The 19939-nt window shown below is 40.2% G+C and overlaps 1 protein-coding gene and 1 long non-coding RNA gene across 3 annotated transcripts; one reads left to right on the forward strand and one right to left on the reverse strand.

The window, feature by feature from the left end:
• The first annotated feature begins 10163 nt into the window (after nucleotides 1-10163).
• On the forward strand, nucleotides 10164-12902 carry LOC128315270 (uncharacterized). Its single transcript, XR_008297925.1, has 3 exons — nucleotides 10164-10635; nucleotides 11673-11910; nucleotides 12632-12902. It is a non-coding gene; the product is annotated as an uncharacterized LOC128315270 (long non-coding RNA).
• Nucleotides 12903-13115: 213 nt separating this feature from the next.
• On the reverse strand, nucleotides 13116-19702 carry P2RY1 (purinergic receptor P2Y1). Of its 2 annotated transcripts, XM_015072489.3 has the most exons (3): nucleotides 19048-19702; nucleotides 17424-18615; nucleotides 13116-15361 (listed from the first exon to the last, which is right to left on the reverse strand). In XM_015072489.3, the coding sequence occupies exon 2, from the start codon at nucleotides 18584-18586 to the stop codon at nucleotides 17462-17464; it is 1125 nt and encodes a 374-aa protein (XP_014927975.2). In that variant the 5' UTR covers nucleotides 18587-18615; nucleotides 19048-19702; the 3' UTR covers nucleotides 13116-15361; nucleotides 17424-17461. The 2 variants fall into 2 exon arrangements, with proteins under 2 accessions (XP_014927975.2, XP_053077261.1); XM_053221286.1 differs by having other exon boundaries at nucleotides 17424-19700.
• Between the last annotated feature and the right edge of the window lie 237 nt (nucleotides 19703-19939).

Consider the following 19939-nt stretch of genomic DNA (forward strand, 5'->3'; position numbering starts at 1 on the left):
TTACATGCAAATGAACTGAAAACCTGGTATTGTCATTTCATTTTTTTTTTAAATGTACAAGAAGGGTTTACTTCTTTAATTGCTAAACACCTAGTAAGGTGATAATTTTCTTATTATGAAGAAAAACTTCAGTATAAGAGCACCAAAAGATTATTACTTTTGGCAGTTGGTTTTATTTTGGGGGGGCTTTTAAATTGTGGTATACTTTATTTTGTTTCACTTTTTATTGAAGTATAGTTGACACACAATATTAGTTGGAGGTATACAATGAAATTATTCAACATTTATATACATTATGCAATGATTGCAGGATAAGTCTAGTTACCATCTGTCACCATAAGTAGTTATTCAAATATTACTATATTTCCTGTGCTGTACTTTACATTTCCGTGACTTATTTTCTAAGTGAAAATTTTACCTTCAATCCTTTTCACCTATTTTGCTTGCCATCCTCCCCTCTGCAACCACCAGTTTGTTCTCTGTGTTTGAGTCTGTTTCTGTCTTGTGTGTTTATTTGTTGTGTTTTTTAGATCTCACATATAAGTGAAGTCATTTGGTATTTGTTTTTCTTTGTCTCGGCAGTTGATTTTAAAACTGAATTGATATGAAAAGAAACACTAGAATCCACAAGTTAAGATTTGTTGTGCCATATAATGGAATTTGACAAGGCTGAAAAGATTTCAAGTCCTAATGAGTACTGTATGAATGCTAACAGGAATACCATGGGGAATGACTGCGCTTGCCAGAATTGGATTTGGAAGCAGCAGGAGTAATACATCCTGGCAACCAGGGTCTGCTTGTTCTTTCAGAGTTGAGACTTGAACAACAACAATATAAACAAAGAAACACACTCAACAACATTACACTTCAGAATCACTACATTTTGCTACTTGATCTTTCACAGCAACTGGTTCTCTTGATTTGTTCCTGAGAACACACTGTTCCTTTCTATTTCCTTCTTGACCCTCTGCCCTCTGGCTGCCTTCCCCTCCACTCTAATCATCTCCTTATTGCTAAGCCTACCTCTCTTGTCTCCCTCCATGCTCATTCTTTTTCCTCATTTGCTCCTGCTGATCAGTACTTCCTTCTGGGTTTCTTAGACATTCTATTTCCTCCTTCCCTTCTTTGTTTCCCTGGGTAGTCTGTCCTGGCCTCCTCAGCTGAGTCCTTTTGGTTGGACACCAAGCCTCTCAAGTTTCCCTCCCCCTGCAGCTGATTCTGTTGACCTCCTCAGACAGCCTCTGCCCAACTCCCTTCCCAGATTCCCAGCCCCACACTGCAGCATTCTCCATTCATTGACCACTAAGTGCCAGGCAATTGTACAAAGAGTTTTACACAAATGACCTCATTTATGCCCCGTAGTAATACAATGAGATTGGTATTACCAACCCTATTTTTTGGATGAGAAAACTGAGGCTCAGAAACATGAAGTATCTTGCCCAATTTCTCATGTTTAATAATTGTCTTTACTAGAATTTGAATCCAATTGAGTCTCACTCTTAAACATGTAAAATATTGTCCCCTGACTTAAGCATTCATATCACAGCCTTGACCTGATGCTGTGATTTTCCTCATCTTCACCTCATTCATAAGATGAATTTCCATCTTGCATGGCCCATCTGGCAACTAGATTCCTCTATATCTGAGCTTCTACATGGTAAATCACTCCTATTCTTCTCAGCTTGGCCAAGGGAAATTAAGGAAAGTTGGGAAAGAGAAGGGCATGCAAAGTCTAGCCTTTCTTTGCATCTTTCAGGCATTTGATGAGCCCTGTCTTGAAATGACATTCCAGGATATGGAGACCCAGTGATGAACTGACAGGTATGGGTTCACAAGTCAACCTAGTAAAGTGGACAGACTGTCTGCTTGATGCAAAGCTGACTGGCAAACTAGGGAGAAGTTGATGCCAGACCCTGATAAGGAACAAGCTTCCATTTCCGCACAAGTGTCACCACTGAGCTTTGTGACAGGATATGGCAGGATGGATTTTGTTACAACTCTCTCCTCTTCCTGACCTCCCCTCTCTCTTGATCTAGTCACTTTGTGTCTCATGAGCCAGTTTTTAATCTAGCATGATGTCTTCATTTTAGCCTTAGTTTTAGCACACTGCTGGCAAGCTCTCTCTCTCTCTCTGGCTTCCTCTTGATCTATGGCTCTGGTTTGAAGCTCGACTTTGCCATTCTAGTCCCACCCTGGCTGTCTGTCTCCACAGGTACCATGAGTTAAAACCTAGCCAGCCCATGGATAATTTACATGCATTTGCAAACATCAATCTCACTGGGCCTTCTGCTTTCCTTGCCATCTCCACACCTCCCTCACCCATAGGTGACTGTTTTAACCCCCGGCTTCTCAGTGTACATGCCACTCTGAGGTTAACAGTGCCAAGCTATTAGAAGACCAGCCATTGAAATCTGTGTATTTGCCAAGATCTTGCCTTCCATCTTCTCCTAGGGACTCACTCCTTCTCTTTCTCACGACCTTATCATCACTTCCAAATCTACCTAGCCTTGAGAGTCTCTGTTAAAAACTCTTACTCTGAATCTTGCCACGGTGTGTAAAAGACATTCCTGAGAGTATTTGTCTTTTGCTACAGCTTCCAATTTAAAAACAAAAATTGAGTATCAACTCTAATATCTCAATTTTATTTATTCTCTCTTTTTATTTAAATAGAACTTTATTGAGTAAGTATATGCATACAATAAAATGTACTCCTTTTAAGTATAGAGCTTGAGTACTGAAATGTTGATACCGCAGCACACACTGAAACAATCAAACGCATCCCCCGAGAATCCCCTTGTGCAGCTTTGTAGTCAATTCCTCATCCCTACACTGTTCTGGCCCTGGACAATTACTTCTCTGTTCTCTGTCACTTTGGGTTAGTTATGCCTATTCCAGAATTTTATATACATAACCTAGAATGTACTCTTAGAGCTTATTTTTTTTCAGTGTAGCATTTTTGAGATTTACCCATGATGTATGTATTAGTAAACTGTTCCTTTTTGTTGCTAAATATCATTCCATGGCAAGGATCTACCACAATTTGTTTTGTCATCCATCTGTTGACGGATACATATTTCTAGATATGCCTAGTCTCCTTCAGTCTCTCTCTCTTTAAAATTTTCTTATTTGTTTTGAGATAGAAACAGAGCGAGCAGAGGAGAGATGACAGAATCCCAAGCAGGCTCCATGCTGTTAGTGCAGAGCCCAACATGGGCTCAGGAACCCAGAATCTCAGAAACTCAGGAACCATGAAATCATGATCTGAGCTGAAACCCAGAATCGGACACTTAACCGACTGAGCCACCCAGCCCCCCTCTCTCTCTTTTTTAATTTAACTTTTTTATTTTGAGATATAGATTCACATGCAGTTGCTAAGAAATAATACAAAGGAATCCCAAGTACCTTTTACCCAGTTTCTTCTAATGGGAACATCTTGAAAAACTGTAGTAGGATAGTCCAACCAGGATACTGACATTACACGGTCAAGATATATAACATTTCCATCACCACAAAAGCCCTCATGTTACCATTGTTTAGTTACATCTCCATTTGCTAATGTTAGCTGTAGTTGTTGGTGGTGGTGTTAACAGATGCTCTTTATCAAGTTGAGTAAATTCCCTTCTGTTCTGATTTCTCTGAGAATTCCTATCATTAATACATATTGTATTTTGTCAAATGCTTTTTCCTTAACAGTGATGTGATCATGTGATTTTTCTTCAGTCTGTTAGTATCATGATGACATAGATGACATTTTAAATATCAGATTTGCAGGGTGACTGGGTGGCTCAGTTGGTTAAGTGTCTGGCTTCAGCTCAGGTCATGTCTCACAGTTCGTGAGTTCAAGCCCTGCATCGGGCTCTGTGCTGACAGCTCAGAGCCTGGATCCTGCTTCGGATTCTGTGTCTCCCTTTCTCTCTTCCCCTCCTGCGTTCACACTCTGTCTCTCCTTCTCTCTCAAAAATAAATAAATATTAAAAAAATTTTTTTAATAAATAAATATCAGATTTGCATCCCAGGTCACACTCGGTCATGATAATTCTTTTTATATTTTTAAAATATTTTTATAATTCTTTTTTATTCTTGATTCTACTTGCTACTATTTTGTTAAGGATGGTTGTGACTATATATATAAGGGGTACTCTTCTATATTTTTTTTTGTTTTTTGGTTTTATTTTTGTACTGTCTGGTTTTGGTATCATTGGTAACACTAGTTTCATGTAATACACAGGTAAGTATTTCTTCTTCTGTTTTCTGGAAGAAATTTTGCAGAACACATATGAATTTTTCTTTGAATATTTGGTTGAATTCTCCAGTGAAAACTACCAGTCCTAGAGATTTCTTTTGGGGGGCTGTTTAAGTTACAATTTCAGTTTCATTAATTGTTACAGGGCTATTTAAATGATTCATTTCATATTGAGTGAGTGTGATAACTTTGTATTTTGGGATGAGTTTTATCAAAGATACCAAATTTTCGTGTGTCAAGTTGTTTCTGGTAATTCTCATATTACTTGTTTAATATCTGCAACAGTTTCAGCCATAACTAATTTCATTCATTATACTGATAATGGGTATTTTTTGGTCAGTTTTACTAGAGATTTATCATTTACACTGATCTTTTCAAATACCCGTCTCTTGTTTCATTGATATTTTTCTATTGATTGTGTGTTTTAATATCTCATTAATTTCTGTTCTTTATTATTTCCTCCCTTCTGAATGCTTTGGGTTTTCTTGTTTTTTATTCTTTTTGGATCTTCTAGATTCTTGAGATGGAAGCTCTGATTATTAATTTAAGGATTTTACCATTTTCTAGTTAAGAATTTAATGTCATAAATTCCCCACTCAGCACTGCTTTAGCACTAAGTTTGCCTTGTTCCCCGTCTTAGGGTAGAAAACATTCAGTCTTTCAGCATTAAATAGAATGTTAGCTGTAATTTTTTCTTAAGGCAAGCTTGCCTTTTATTTATTTTTTTAAGTTTATTTGTTTATTTTGAGAGATAGGTTGAGGGAAGGGCAGAGAGAAGGGGAGAGAGAATCCCAAGCAGGCTCCAAGCTGTTAGCACGGAGACCGATGCCGGCCTTGAACTCAGGAACTGTGAGATCGTGACCTGAGCTGAAATCAAAAATTGGACACTTAACTGACTGAGCCACCCAGGTGCCTCTGTAATTTTTTATTAGATGCTTTTTAGTTGTATTCCACAAATTTTGATAGGTTACATTTTTATTGTAATTCACTTCAATCTATTTTTTTAAATTTCCCTTGAGACTTCCTCTCTGATGCACGGATTACTTATAAATTATTCAAAAGTGTGTCAGTGGAGCACCTGGGTGGCTCAGTCAACTAAGCATCTGACTTTGGCTCAGGTCATGATCTTGTGTTCTGTGAGTTCAAGCCCCGTGTCCAGCTCTGTGCTGACATCTGAAAGCCTGGGGCCTCCTCCGGATTCTGTGTCTCTGTCTCTCTTTGCTCCTCGCCAGTTTGCCCTCTGATTCATTCTCATTCTCTCCCCCTCCCTCCCTCCCTCCCTCTCTCTCTTTCTCTGTCTTTTTCTCTCAAAAATAAACACTAAAAAAATTTAAAAAAAATAAATAAAGTGTGTCATTCACTTCCAAGTGCTTAGGTATTTTCCTGTTATCTTTCTCTGATTTCTAGTTTGACTCCACTGAGGTCAGAGAACACATTCCATATAATGTCAGTTCTTTCAAATTTTTTGAGGTTTGTTGTATGACCCAGGATGTGAGCACTTGAAAAAAGCTTGTATTCTGTTATAAATGTCACTTGGGACCTGTTGGTTGGTCATGTTGTTGAGTTCTATGTACTTGCTGATATTCTGTCTCGTAGTTTTATTGTTGGAAGAAGGATGTTGAAGTCTCCAACCATATTTTTGAATTTGTCTCTTTTCAGTTATATCAGTTTTTGCTTCACATATTTTGCAGTGTTGTTTTGGTGCATACCTTGGTGGGTTTACCCTTTAATCATTCTACAACATCCATTGCTGTCAATTTTCTTTGCTCTTTCTTCTAATCTTTTAATATGGCTACTCCTGTGTTTCTTTAATTAATGTTTCTATGTCTTTATTCTTTTACTTTCAATCTGCTTATATTTGAAGTGAGTTTCTTACAGACAGAATAAAGTTAGGTTTTGTTTTTTTAATACAGTCTGTCAATCTGTGTGTTTTGCTTAGTGTATTTAGTAGACACATTTACATTTCATGTTATTATTGATAGGTTAGGATTGAATTCTATCATATTTTTTGTTTTTTGTTTTGTTGTGGTTTTCATTTCTCTGCTTTCTTTTTTCCTTTCTGTGGGTTACTTGAATATTTTTAGAACTCCATTTTATTTCATTGACATTATTTTTGAGTGTGTTGTTTTGTATTACTACTTTAAGTTGTAATTGTAGCTTTTATATTAAGATAACTTTCCCCCTTTACTGTTGTCATTTTCCCAGTTCAAGTAAGTATAGGAGCCTTACTTCTCTTTATTTCTTGTTACCTTCCCCCATTTAAAAAGTAATCATCTTAAATATTTTGTCTACATACATTTAGAACCAAATCAAACACTAATTTTTGCTTTAAGCCCCAAAGTTAATTTAGAAAAATGAAAAGAAGAAAAATCTATTCTCTTTACCCATAATTTTGCTTACCATGTCCTTGGTACTTTTTTAATGTTTCAAGATTTTCCTTTTACATTTTTCTGAAGGCATAAAACCCCTGAACAGAAATAGCTTTGTAGTGTATCTAAGGAAGTGGACTGGAGGGTTCATGGGATACTTATTCCATGCCTTCCCAGATCCCAACGGTAAGACACTGTTATCCCAAGAAGAGCGTGATACCTGCTCACAGAACCAGAAATGAAGGGCTTTTGTGAATAGCAACAAGGGTGACTAAACAGAATACTGCACATACATAGGTCACCTCATGAGTTGCAATGTTAAGAGATGACAGTGTGTACCAGATGCCCTCCTTTCAACAATTCGATGCCTTTATGGATGTAAGTCACAAGTTCAAGAAAAAGGGCAGGAGAACTGAACAATGTGAAATTAAAACCATGCCAGATTAGCGAAGAGAGGCTCAAAACATTAAGGTGAAGCATAGAAAAATACGTGGAATGCTTCTTGCAGAGGAGACCTCAAGGTTTACACACTATATTCACATTTTGTACACCTCTGCTTTCCTTTCCAACACTCCATTTCCATCAGAATTAACACCATTATTCCTGATTCTCCAGATGGAACCTTGGTCATCATTGGCTTTTCCTTTTCTCTATTGCACTCACACACCACAGCTGTTATTTCTTCCTACAAAATATTTCACGCTTCTGTCTCCTTCCACTGCCACCACCACCACCACCGGTCTTTGAATGTCCTCCTGGGAGCAACAGTGTCTTAGGAGGTTGCTGCCTCCCTTGCCAGATTTTCTGCAAGGCCATTTCCTGAATTTAAAATTTTTCATGGATTTCTATTGCCTAATACAGTAAATTCAAACCTCTTTGCTTGTTCTTTCACTCTGCGATGTTATTTTGCCTAGTTAACCTTAACTTGTTTCACCCTCTGAGCCCATAGTGAGTCTATTTTCTCCCTTTCTTCTACCTAAGGCCACCCTCTTTGCAACCCATTGCCTTTGCTCATTGTTTTCTTCATACCCCAACCTCCAGATAAAACAAACAAAAACGAGGCTGATACCTTCCCTTCTTCCTCCTGAATATTAAATTCCATCCTGCCTTTAAACCCAACTGTGTAACATATGCCTTCATGAATATATTTTCTCAGTCCATTCTAGTTCAGCCAAAATTCTCTTCTCTGTGAAATCCTTTTACACTCACAGATTGATAAAACTTACCTCTTAACTGTTCTCTGTTCACAGACATTTTTGTGCCAATCTAAGTACCTTCTATATTCATGTCACTGTTTTGGAGGCAAGGGATATAGTAAAAATATTTTCTCATGATTAGGCACAAACTTTAACCAATCTGAATGGACATCTCACCAAACATCCATTAGTCTGTTCCTGTGCGTTAATTGAATGCCATTGCTGCTTGGGAATACACCATATATTCCTAAATCAGCCCCATCCCTACCCTGGCCACACCTACCTGAGGATAAACAAAAACACTGACTGTGGGAAATGACACAACATTGGCATTATAGTCTGTCTTAGGCCATGTCTATTGCTGTGTAACAAACTATCCCAGAAGACATAAATAACCATGGTTTTATTTTCCTTATAGGTTTTTCACACAAGTCTCAGCCAAGGTGCTTTGTCTTTGTCCTATGATGTCTGAGGCCTCAGCTGAGAAGACTCAAGCAGCTAGGAGTGACTAGAATGGCAGGGTATTTGGATCAAAGTCTTCTTCACGTACTTGTCTGGTATATGGGCTGGTAGGATTTGAATCGCTAGAGGCTCTTTGGCTTGTGAATGCTCTGTCTCCCCACACCCCTCACCTATACCCCTACACCTCTCTTTTTAGCACCCTGTGGCCACAAGGTAGTTTGCTTCTTACATAGTAATTCTGAGCTCCAAGAGAGAATGTGCCGAACAAGGCAGAAGCTATGTAGCTTTCTATGACTCAGGCTTAGAAGTCATATTCTATTGGTCAAAATAACCACAAACTCTCTCAGAACCAAGGAGAGGGACCCTACATCACAGTTGTTAGAGAAACGGCAGTGAATTTGCAGTCATGTTTTAAAACCCTGCACAGCTCTCAATGCCTAAGGCTAATCCATTCCCTTTTCCCCAATTCCATCAATTTGAGAACAATCTGTCTTGACTACGGGGAAGCTTATTGCCAAAGTTGCTAATGGAATATTGGCTATTTACACCCTAATGAAATATTAGGTCTTTCCACAACCTTCCTTTTTTGTCCTCATGGTCTAATATGACCCCTTTGGTACAAGTTTCCTTGTCACAAAACTACTCTCCTCCAGTTCACTCCCCTCTCCTCCCATTTCTACCCTTTATTGACCATATATATCTCTTCCCTTTTTTGGGACTGTGTTCTAGAGACACAATTCCTTCTAAAGGAAGCTTCTATACTCACAACCATCTCTTCCTAAAAGCTGCTAACAACTCCTCAGTAAAATATCTCCCTTACTCATTTTCCCTATAGAGGCCATTTTTATTTTGCCACCTTTACACACTAGAGAAGGGATAGGTATTCTAGCTCCCGCTAGTTGCCCTCTTACTCATTGCTGCCATCCACCAACCTTCATATCTGACCCTGTAATCTTTTTGCCTTATAATATTCCTATCACCTAGTGACCCAGCCAATGCCCTAGCCTCACAGTTAACTTCTGTCCTCTACTATGATGGTGTTCAACTTCAGTACCCACATCCACTCCTTCCCTAGACTACACCTTCCCCTTTGTCTTTTTCTTTTTTTTTTTAAGTTTTATTTACTGAGAGAGAGGGCACAAGCTGGGGAGGGGCAGAGAAAGAGGCAGAGAGAGAATCCCAAATAGGTTCTACTCTGTCCATGCAGAGCCCGATCCTGGGCTCAAACTCAGGACCATGAGATCATGACCTGAGCCAAAACCAACAGTCGGATGCTTAACTGACTAAGCCACTCGGTGCTCCTCCCCTTTGTCCTTTTGATGTCATCCATCTACTTCAATTTCCCCCATGGACATTTTCCCTTTGGCATTATCAAGCAATGTCTCTTTATAGCTTTTTCTGTCTCTGTTTTCTCCTCAAAGTACTAATTTGTTTTCCTCAATCTCTTCACCAAAACACTTCAGTGATCAGAAATAATTACTATTTTTATGAATCTAACAGACTCTTGATAGTCCTTTCTGTAACAAGTGACACAGACTTACCTCCTCACTGAAACTCTCTTCTGAGACCGATTTCCTCAGGAGGCTGTTGTGAATCTTCTAGGATTCCAGTTCTTTCTGTTCAGTATTCTCCTCTGTCATCCCAATGTCGGTAGGCCTATGGTTTACCCCCTCCCCGTAGTTATCATTTGTGAATGGACAATTTCCAAACCTCTATCTTTTGCTACAACTTTGTCCTGAACTTCGGAACGGCATTTGTAATGACATAGTGTATGTTTCTGACTGCATATCTTTTAGATATCTCCAACTTAGCAAGCACTGCAGGCTTAAATACCACCACCCCACAACAGGGAGATATTACTAAACTACATTTTGCAAGGAAAGTAGTAGTAATGATAGTGATTGATTTTAAGAGAAAATAAGCAAATGTGAAATCTACATGCTAAGCTATTTCAGCGAGGCAGATTTTTTTCATATACAGGATGGATACTGATTATTATAACCAGTGTCTTCAGGGATAAGCAATTCTTTCAGATTATCTCTCTCACTGAAAATGCCATTCAAGAATATCACCTCTGTGTTTTTATTTTAAGCTCTGTAGGCAACTTTTTGATCTATAATTAAGTTGAACAGGCATATGTCTTATTGTGACTGGGATGTAGCCATGGTATATTCATAAACTGGTGTTCTGGTTGGTAACTGATTCTCTTGTCAGTTTTCTTGGTGTGAGTGCAGTGCTCCAGAGTTGGTGAACTCTAGGTGAACTGTTGAGATCAAGTTTCTGTATCTGCAAAACTGAAGATCAGACTTTGGACTGTGGCAAGTGAAAATAGACTGAATCTGAGAGGTGAAGCCCAGCTAAAAAGGTCAGCATACTCTTCTTGTTGATATATTTTTTAGCTGCACACGTTTTGATTTGCATCTTTGTCCCACACAGTGTATATCACAATGCAAAACATCAAAAAAGTTGAACACTTGCTTATTACCTGACCTCAGATATTCAATGGAGAGTCCAAAAGAAAATATATGCACTCAAGTCCACAACAAGAAATTCTAGGAGACCCACAAAGTCTCCACGGCATGAAAGAATATAACAGAAATAAAAATAGTAATAGAAACAAAAAACAGCAACAAAACAGCATATGGGGTGGCAAAGTCCTTAGCAGCCTCAAGAATGATATACCTGACATTTACTGAGGGTATATTGTGAAGTGCCTTGCATTTTTTTATTTCATGTAATTCTCCCAACATCTTTGAGCTGCCATTTTATGCCCAATTTATAATTGAACACAAAGCCAGAAGAGGTAAGCAACTGTCCAAGGTACACAAGTAATAAGTGGTAGAATTTGGTTCAAACATAAGACATTTTGAGTGCAAAGCTGCTACTCTTGAACATAGTGGACATTTACTGTTTTACTGTTAACTTTTCATACCAATGAGACTAGTATGAAGAGCTAAGCTTCAAAGTTTACATACATCTGTTTCAATTACAGTATCTATGCTACAAATAGCTCTCCTTGCTGATGTAAGCTTAGATGTAAAATGTAAGCTGAATGCTGTTTCTTTGGGAGTTCCAAATGTGATCTTAAGAAGTATTGTAAAAAGAGGACACATATAACAAAATTAACAACCAAGTCCCTCTTTATTTAAAAGTCATTTTGAAAAAAAAACTCTCATACCCTATTCTTGTAACCCCATACCTGTACTGAGTAGTGTAGTTTGTTTTTTGACTAGGTCCTCAGAGAAATCAAATGACCTCTAAGAAATCAAATGCCCACTGTGACCCAAGACACAAGTACATACAAATAACATGTTACTTGTATCAATATAGCATGTGTTTCTGAAATGAAAATCATAAAGCCTTACTGAGTAATGGAGTCTGGTCTGTTTTGTTTTGTTAAAGAGAGCTCATCATCACCCACTAACGGGTCAAAATCTACAGTTTGAAGAGTCCTGCAATGTGGAAGGAATGTTCAAGCAGGAGTGAGAATCCTGAGTTCCTTGTTGCTCCACTTTTGAATGGAAACCTGTACTCTCACCATCAAACCAAGGTGATAGGATTCAATCAGATCATCTCCACGGCCTCTGTTTCAGTGGATTGAGGATTTCCCACCTTGATACTGGTGATTTTTCCTCATCAGGTAATCTGGAAAGGCAGTGCATTTTTCCTCTGTGTGCAGTACTGACTGGCCCCACATGCCTCCTGTGGTCCTACGCCTTTATCCAGGTCTATTTTTAAGGGGCTGCAATACTGTCAGCTGCTCAGCCCCAGGGCCTGACTGCATCCACGGATCTGTCCCAGCAACTATGCTAGTTGAAGATGTCAGTCCCCAGGGTCCACCCCAAAGCAGCATAACCTTATAGGGTTAAAGCAAGTAAGCATGGGAGTAACATCAGTATGGATGTGTAGTGACATCTGTTGTATCTTTCATGCCTCATCCCATCAGACTCCTAAACCATAACAGATCTACTTTGAATTTTTTTTTTTACATTTGGAACTGGGAACTCTGACCATATCTGGGGGCAAAATTCTCAGCATTCTGAAAAGAGCATAAACTTTTGGCTTATTAAAATAAAAGAATTTAAAAGCAGGAGTATTTACTTAACAGGGAATGAAGGTTCTCTGTCTGACTCTAATCCCAATGTGACTTTAAAAATCAAAACATTCTCACAGCTGCGTGGTAAATTCTTAAATCAGAAAAAATGACTTTCTGTATTATTTCTGTGTATGCACTAAATAAACATACACACCCACAAAACTCTACCTAGCTGATGTTAATAAGGGAAGATTCTAGTATAGCTCCTTAAGGAGTTAAAACTGTACCTTAAAGCTGCAAGTAATTTACAGTTTACTACCCACAGGATTCCTTGACGGGGCACCTGTCTCAGCAGACGACCAGAAAACTCAACACAGGACCATTGTGCACTTACCTTCTCTGCCAAGGAAAAAAAAAGGTAATGGTTTAAACATGCTTCCCTTCCACTCTACACTTTATCATTATACAAGACTCGACATATATTTTAATAAAATTGAAAGATGCATGCAATATAGGCTAATGGATAAGCAGAAACCACAAAGAATTCTTAGTATTATCACTTCCATGAATTAAAAATTAAAGGAGAAAAGATTATAGCTAACATTTAAAACTAGTATGAAGATAGGTATTGATTCTGTATTTTTCCTCAACATAAATAATCTTATAAATTAGCCTATACCAGAATTCTTTAACATTTCCCTAGGCCACAGCTTAAGAAATACATACTGTGTCAGTCAGCATAGTGTATGTCAAAGTTTGGTGAAACTTAGGAGTTTTAACACTATAATAATAACATGAAAGCCATCCAATCACATTTCATAGTTTTATTGAGACTTTCAGTTTTAATTGTCTATAGTAGGTTCAATTCTGTTGATGGTGATCATATCAAAGCTTTCCTATTATAAATAGCAGATACAAAGTTACTGCATGCCTTAGAACACATATACAAACACAATATTGTACACTCACGCATGCAAAATTATAGGAAATATACATTCCTTTTATTAAAAACACAATTACATACAGTTAGTCTGGAATTTGTTAAGCTACCATTGATTTAGATAAACCTGAGAAGGCTCAAAATGTCAAGTAACACTGTTTCCATACTGCTCATTCAATGAAACTACTAATCACAAAGAAATCTAGTCCAACTATGTTAAAATCACAGATAATATAAAAATAAACATTTTTGCAAAAACACAAACATACTAGAATTCAAAGTCACAAATTTTGATATGTAACATATATTCCCCTTCATATTAATTTGTAATGATGTGTATGATACAATGTACAACATAATAAAAAATTGTAACAATTCAGCAGCCAAATCATACACAGTTATCACTATAAAACTTGAAATTCAAGTTACCAACTGAACACCTAAAACATTAAATAGCAGTCTTGAATTTGGTGGTAGTGTGTTACTTAGAAACTCCATCTCAGAGTACATGATTACAACACAAAAATGTAAGCAGAACTGAGGACAGTAACTGATTGCACCAGCTGCCTTTTTCTCTCCCGATTTCCCTAGGTTTTCCTTAAATTCTGATATATCTGTAATGCCCATTCCTCCAGACTTCGAAAACGTAAGATCTACTTTGAATTTAGGACAAGGTTTTGCATTAGAAATGGAAGCTTCAACCATATTTGGGGGCACAATTCTAAATGTTCTTTAAAGACAATAGAAACTTGACTATGTCATATAAAATATAGACAGTAAGTCTTAGTCTGGCAAAGATATTTTGTATTTGCTATTGAGCTTATGAGAGTTTGACACCCAACTGTGTGTATATATAGAACCCTAAATAAAAAGGTAAACATGCAAAAGCATTTCTAGAGAAAATTAACCACTTTTATCATAAAACATTCATATTTTAGATCAAAATCTTAAGACTTGAACATTTCAAGATACTGATATTTGAAAAGCATACTATACAGTAATTCATTTTATCTATGCAACACATTATGTAAAATACACGAGTGTGACCTATTATACATCATAATAAATATAATCTTACATCAGCATATTTGATCTTGCAAAAAAGTTTTCCAATCTGTACAACTAAAGGACTGTGAGCTCCATCCATAAATACTATGTTAGTTACACTGTGCCCAGCTAAGTTAAAGCTTTAGTAGATTCCTAACTACTTACATATCTTTATTTTCACTAGTCCAATTCCAGCTGCTCTGAGCACGGACATCTCTTGTATCCAAAGGCAGTTTACTGTACTGTTTGGAGTCGATTGAGAAAACTTATGGGTCATAGGTCCACATCATGATTGGTGAACTTTGTGAGAATTTTTAGCCAAGGACTGGAATCAAAGAGTCCTGGAAAATACAGTAGCAGATTTCATGCACCTCTGGCTGGCTGTAGTTTTCAGGCTTTACCACATCCCCTGAGGTTCCAACAGATGGATATCATCCAACTTTTTTAATCCATGGAGAATGGTATTGAATGGGTCAAGAGTTCCACAGTTGGCTAAGTGGTGAGGTCATGTTTTTAATTCTGAAACCTACCCTTTGCTGTATCTCTTCTTGGTCTGTCTTTTTATCGTTTTAATCCAAGTGTACAGTGATGTTTAAAGAGTCAAAGATGCCAACTGGTAAGCCATAAACTACCTTCAACTTGGCATTAAAATAGTTTTGTAGTGTGAAATTTAGTTCAATAATTTTGGCAGTGCTTTCACCCAAACGCCAATAGATTTCTGCCTTTACCATTAAAATACCTGCTTACATCATCACGTTATCAGATCTCTAGCCAATAGTCTTGACCCTCTGTATGTTTTTACCATTAGGACAGATTCTTCCCAGAGACCTCTTTGTGCCTAGAAGGGGTTGGGCAAGATCGTTCTTGTTACTATTTGGCATGTATTCACAAGTTATCATTGTCCACTGTGTGATGTATGAAGAAGAAACACTGGAAAAAACATGCCAAGAAGTAAAAGGGCTTTTCCAGGCACCGGCCACCTTACTGGATCCACACTCCAAAAGAAAGCTCTCTGGGAGCTGAAACAATGTGTGGAACATGTATTCAACCATGCTGGCATCCCGAGACCTGAAAGAAAGAAAACTGAAGTGAATGGTGAGGAAATACTATACAAATGCATACCTTTAGCTTGTGAGTTCAAGACTGATACAGGGTTTGAAATTTCCATCTTGTGGCACTGATCATGATGCTTAGCAGAGATAATACAGTAATGATCTATTTTATACCTTTTCTTTTAGTGAATGCTTTGGAGGATCCTAACCAAGAGAACCTTGGCTAACTTCCTCAAAATTGGGGCAGTGGAGGTAGGACATCTACCTGGTTTCTTTTTGATACGGCTTCTGTAATTCTGTGCATTAACCAACACATATATATACTAAAAAAAAAAAAAAAAAAAGCACTTTTTAGTAAGGCTTAACACTGCTTTTCTTCATTGATGTTAGTGGCCCGAGACTGGATAAACTGAAGCATGTCTATGAATGTCTCACAAATGCACAGGCTACTCGGGCACTACAACAACTGAAATCAAGCCCCCATTGTCCCGTCCCTACATCTCACAGCTTCTTGCCTGAAGACAGCCTCCAACTTGCTTTACTTACCAAATGCTTTCAAACAAGTTATTTCACCAACAGTTGCAAGCTATAAGATTGGCTTTCATTGAGGCTAATTTTGACAGAAATTCTGTTGATGCTACATTTGTTACGAGTTAGAAATTGTGTTCCCTCACCTTAACTATTCTCCATCATACAAAATTTGAGCTGATTCAGTGGCTAGAAATGCAATATTCACTATTCATTTAAATTCAATATTCATTGAAAACTTATTAAAATTACTGAAGCTTTCATTTGTGCCTGGCAGAGGAAATAAGCGACCAGTAGTTTTCTCTTAAACTATTAGCCTGATGTGTAGTTTCCAGAACTTTTCAGTGGTATGGTACCTTAGGCAGCCCATAGATACAATTCTCTGTGTTTCCCTTTCCCCTATAGTTGCAGTTTTTTTTCCCCTTTAAATATGAAGATGTAAGATCCATTTAATAATTACAGCTTTTCATTCTATCAACATAAATTGTACAAAGTCTACTGCCTTTTTTGCAAATCACATTTTCCCATTATTTTTAAGAGGCAAAAAAAGAGCTTTACACCACTTAATGTCCTTATTTTAAAATCGTCTCCTCTAAAAAAAAGAAAAAAAAAGAAAAGTTGTCTTTTCCTCACTCCCTCATTTGAGAATATGTTTACAACCTTGCATTGTGAATAACTGTCAACCATCTCCCTCTGATAATATCATCATCGTCTTGTCCAACATTCCTCAACCCTGGTCTGTAATTTACCTGTGATTTTTTTTTTTTACATTGTTTTTACAGCGATGAGTGAACATTTGTACTGGAACCCAAACTCCTAAGGCATTGCACAACAGTGGTACAAATAAATGTTCTTTATCACAGGAAGTCTAAGAGTTCAGTGTTTACACGGAACGTACATGAACTTTGATTGTTCCCAAAGCAATTTACCTGTAAGGTAATTTATGCAGGCTTCTAACACCAAACATTTAACACCTAACAGTGAGCAGTTTTCTACAAGTAAATGGGAAATAATCACTTTTTAGGTTTTTAAAAGAAGTGACTTTGCTATTCAATTCTCCAAAGAAACCCAGCCAGCCACCACCTATGTTTAGAGGACCAAAGGGACACCCAGCTGAGATCTCTTCATCTGATATTCAATGAATTGAGTTTAGCATTTTTGCTGTACTGTGTTAACTTTGAGAATGTCGAGTTTCAGCTTGTTCCCACCATGGATCACTGACAACTCAGTTTCAAGTGATCAGTTCTCTTAGAGAAATTATTAATATCAAAATAGGGCTAGTACTCAGTGCATTTAAGCAGAACGGCTTGTAAATTCTAAGGGCAGATGAGAAAGTAAATGTTTAACTAGGATAGTATAATTTTATTTTACATACTTTTAGTTAGAAACGGAGGCCTTGAAAGTGAACCCCCAACATGGTAAGTGTGGGGGTGTTTCTCTTGTTTTTCTTGGTTTTTTAACTTCCTAGTCTCTCGGACTGATTTTTCTCTCAACTTACTAGACACTTAAAGGGGAAGGAAGAAAGCATTTGGCTGTATTAAGCGTCCTACCATGTTACAAAAGTGGGTTTTCGGTGATTCTTGTCTCTTCACAAGCTTGTATCTCCATTCTGCTTGAACTCAGATAAAATATTGAGGGTCATGTCTTCACTCTTGGATTGCAAGTTGGCCTCACTTCTTCTGGAAGCCTTCCTGGTGGCCCGGGACAGTCTCCTTCTGAAAGTATCTCCTGCCAAGAAATAGAGAATGGGGTCCACACAACTGTTGAGACTTGCTAGACCTCGTGTCACCTGGTAAGTGGCATAAACCCTGTCATTGAAAGCACACATTTCTGGTGTCTGAAAATCCAACCGGGCCCGCAAATTCATTGTTTTCATCACATGGAAAGGGATGTAAGAGACAGCGAAAACAGTCAGTACAATAATCACCAAGTAAATGGATTTCCTCCTCAGCGGCGAGTTGTCCAGGTCGTTGTAGATCAGAGCTCTCACAATCAATCCGTAACAGCCCAGAATTAGCACCAAGGGGACACAAAACATGGCCACGGTCGTGCACATGCTGTAGATAAAATAACTTCGCAGGTACTCGTCTGAGGTGGTGTCGTAGCAGGTGATGGTTTTGTTTTTCCGGACCTGGGTACCCGAGTAGAAGAGGATGGGCGAGATCCCCACCACCACGATGAGCCACACCAGCACGCTGATGTAGACCGCGTTCTTCTTCTTGAGCCTGCCCAGAGACTTGAGGGGGTACACCACGCCGCTGTACCGGTGCGCGCTGATGCAGGTTAGGAACAGGATGCTGCCGTAGAGGTTCACATGGAAGATGAACCTCTGCAGCTTACACATTGCGTCCCCAAAGATCCAGTCTGTCTTGTTGAAGTAGTAGAAGATGAGCGCGGGCAGCGTCAGAACGTACAAGAAGTCGGCCAGGGCCAAGTTGAACATGTACACGGAGATGCCGCTCCACGGCTTCATGTGGAAGACGAACATCCAGATGGCCACGCTGTTGCCCAGGAAGCCGATAATGAACACCAAGATGTAGACAGCCGGCAGGTAGTAGAACTGGAAGCCCGTCTTGGTCAGCGAGCAGGCGAAGGAGGCTGCCGCCACCGCAGCCGTGGAGGCTGCCGTGCTGTTCCCCCAGGGCCAGCCCGGGCCAGCCAGGAAGGTAGCGTCCGTCCCGTTGGGGACAGCCGGCCACGGCCCCTCGGTCATTCTCTCTTCCCAGACTCACGCGGCGGTTCCTAGGGGCAAGCAGCGGTGAGAGGGCGGCAGCGGCCAAGGGCGCACCGAGCATCGGAACAGCGCGTGAGCCGAAGACAGCGGGTGCGCGGGATCCCCACCGGAGGGGGCACACGCGGGCTCGCCCACGCCGGCTCCAGCCCTGCGGGCCATGAAATCCACCCCGCCGCCGAGACCAAGCTGGGCTGGCGGCCGGGCCACCAACTTCCCCGCCTGGCCACCGTGCTGAGGTTATGCAATAGGGCGCACGGGGCACCGACAACTTTCCGACTGAGCTTTCCCGAGGGGCCGCGAGTCCGCACCGGAGAGCTCAGAGCGCGTGTGCCCGAGGTCGAGTCAAACTCGCAGTGCCGCACTCAGTGGGGGACAAAGGCACTCCCCAGCTTGCTATCCCCAAAGATCAAGTTGGGTTGGGCATCTTCTTTTCTCCCTACCTTGCGATCAAGCGGCTCATTTCAGGGCCCCGCGCCCTTTCCTCCACGGCCCCCAGTGCTCAGCCTCTGGGGGCCATCGGAGCGCGCGCGTCACCGCACACCCGTGCGCTTCTGTGTTGTGTTCAGCCTCCGTGCAGCTCGCGGCCCCTCCTCAAGGCCCCGCTCGGGTGAGTGCACGGGGCAGGCGGGCTCCCTGCGAGGGTGGGCGGAGTTTGGGCACCCGGGTGAGACCGCTCCCGGGAGGCTAGGGGCGTGCCTGGCGGAGCCAGACCCGTGGTTAGCCAGCGCTTTCCCGGGCGTCCGCCTGGAGTCAGAAGAGGCTTCTGTGGAGATCTTCACGGTGACCGAGCGACCGTGCTCAGTCTCTCCCCCTCCGCAGCTGCCAGAGGCGGCGAGGGGGCGCACGGGTCCAACTGGCTGCTGGGGAGCGATTGGCCCGGGAGTGCTCCCTCGCTCTTCCGCCAGCTATCCGGCAAAGTGAAGTTGCTGACACACAGGAAACCCTTCTGCTCGCAGCCTTTGCGTACAGCCCAAGACAGAAGTCTCTAGAGCCCTGAAGAACCATGCCAGGTGTCTGCAGGTTCCTAGCAGCCCTCAGTCCCCAGCTGGGAACGCCTTGCTGTGGTAGTGCTCCTCTCCTCAAAGAGACTAGATTCCAGGCACTTGCTGGAACCTGCTACTCCGATAGAGTGAGAGCTTTCGAAGGAGGGAGGGTTGGGAGGGGGGCAGGGAGAGTCTTTCTGTCCTTCTAGTCTGCTTCTTACCTTCTATTTCAGTATTTTTAAATTAACCCAGTTGGAATCAACTGAGGTTATTGGTAACTTAATTTCTAAAAGGGCCTTATAAGCAGAGTATCAGTATTTCATATTGCTTCGGACTTTTTACCTTGATT

The sequence above is a fragment of the Acinonyx jubatus genome, chromosome C2 (genome assembly GCF_027475565.1).
Source record: "Acinonyx jubatus isolate Ajub_Pintada_27869175 chromosome C2, VMU_Ajub_asm_v1.0, whole genome shotgun sequence".
NCBI lineage: Eukaryota > Metazoa > Chordata > Mammalia > Carnivora > Felidae > Acinonyx > Acinonyx jubatus.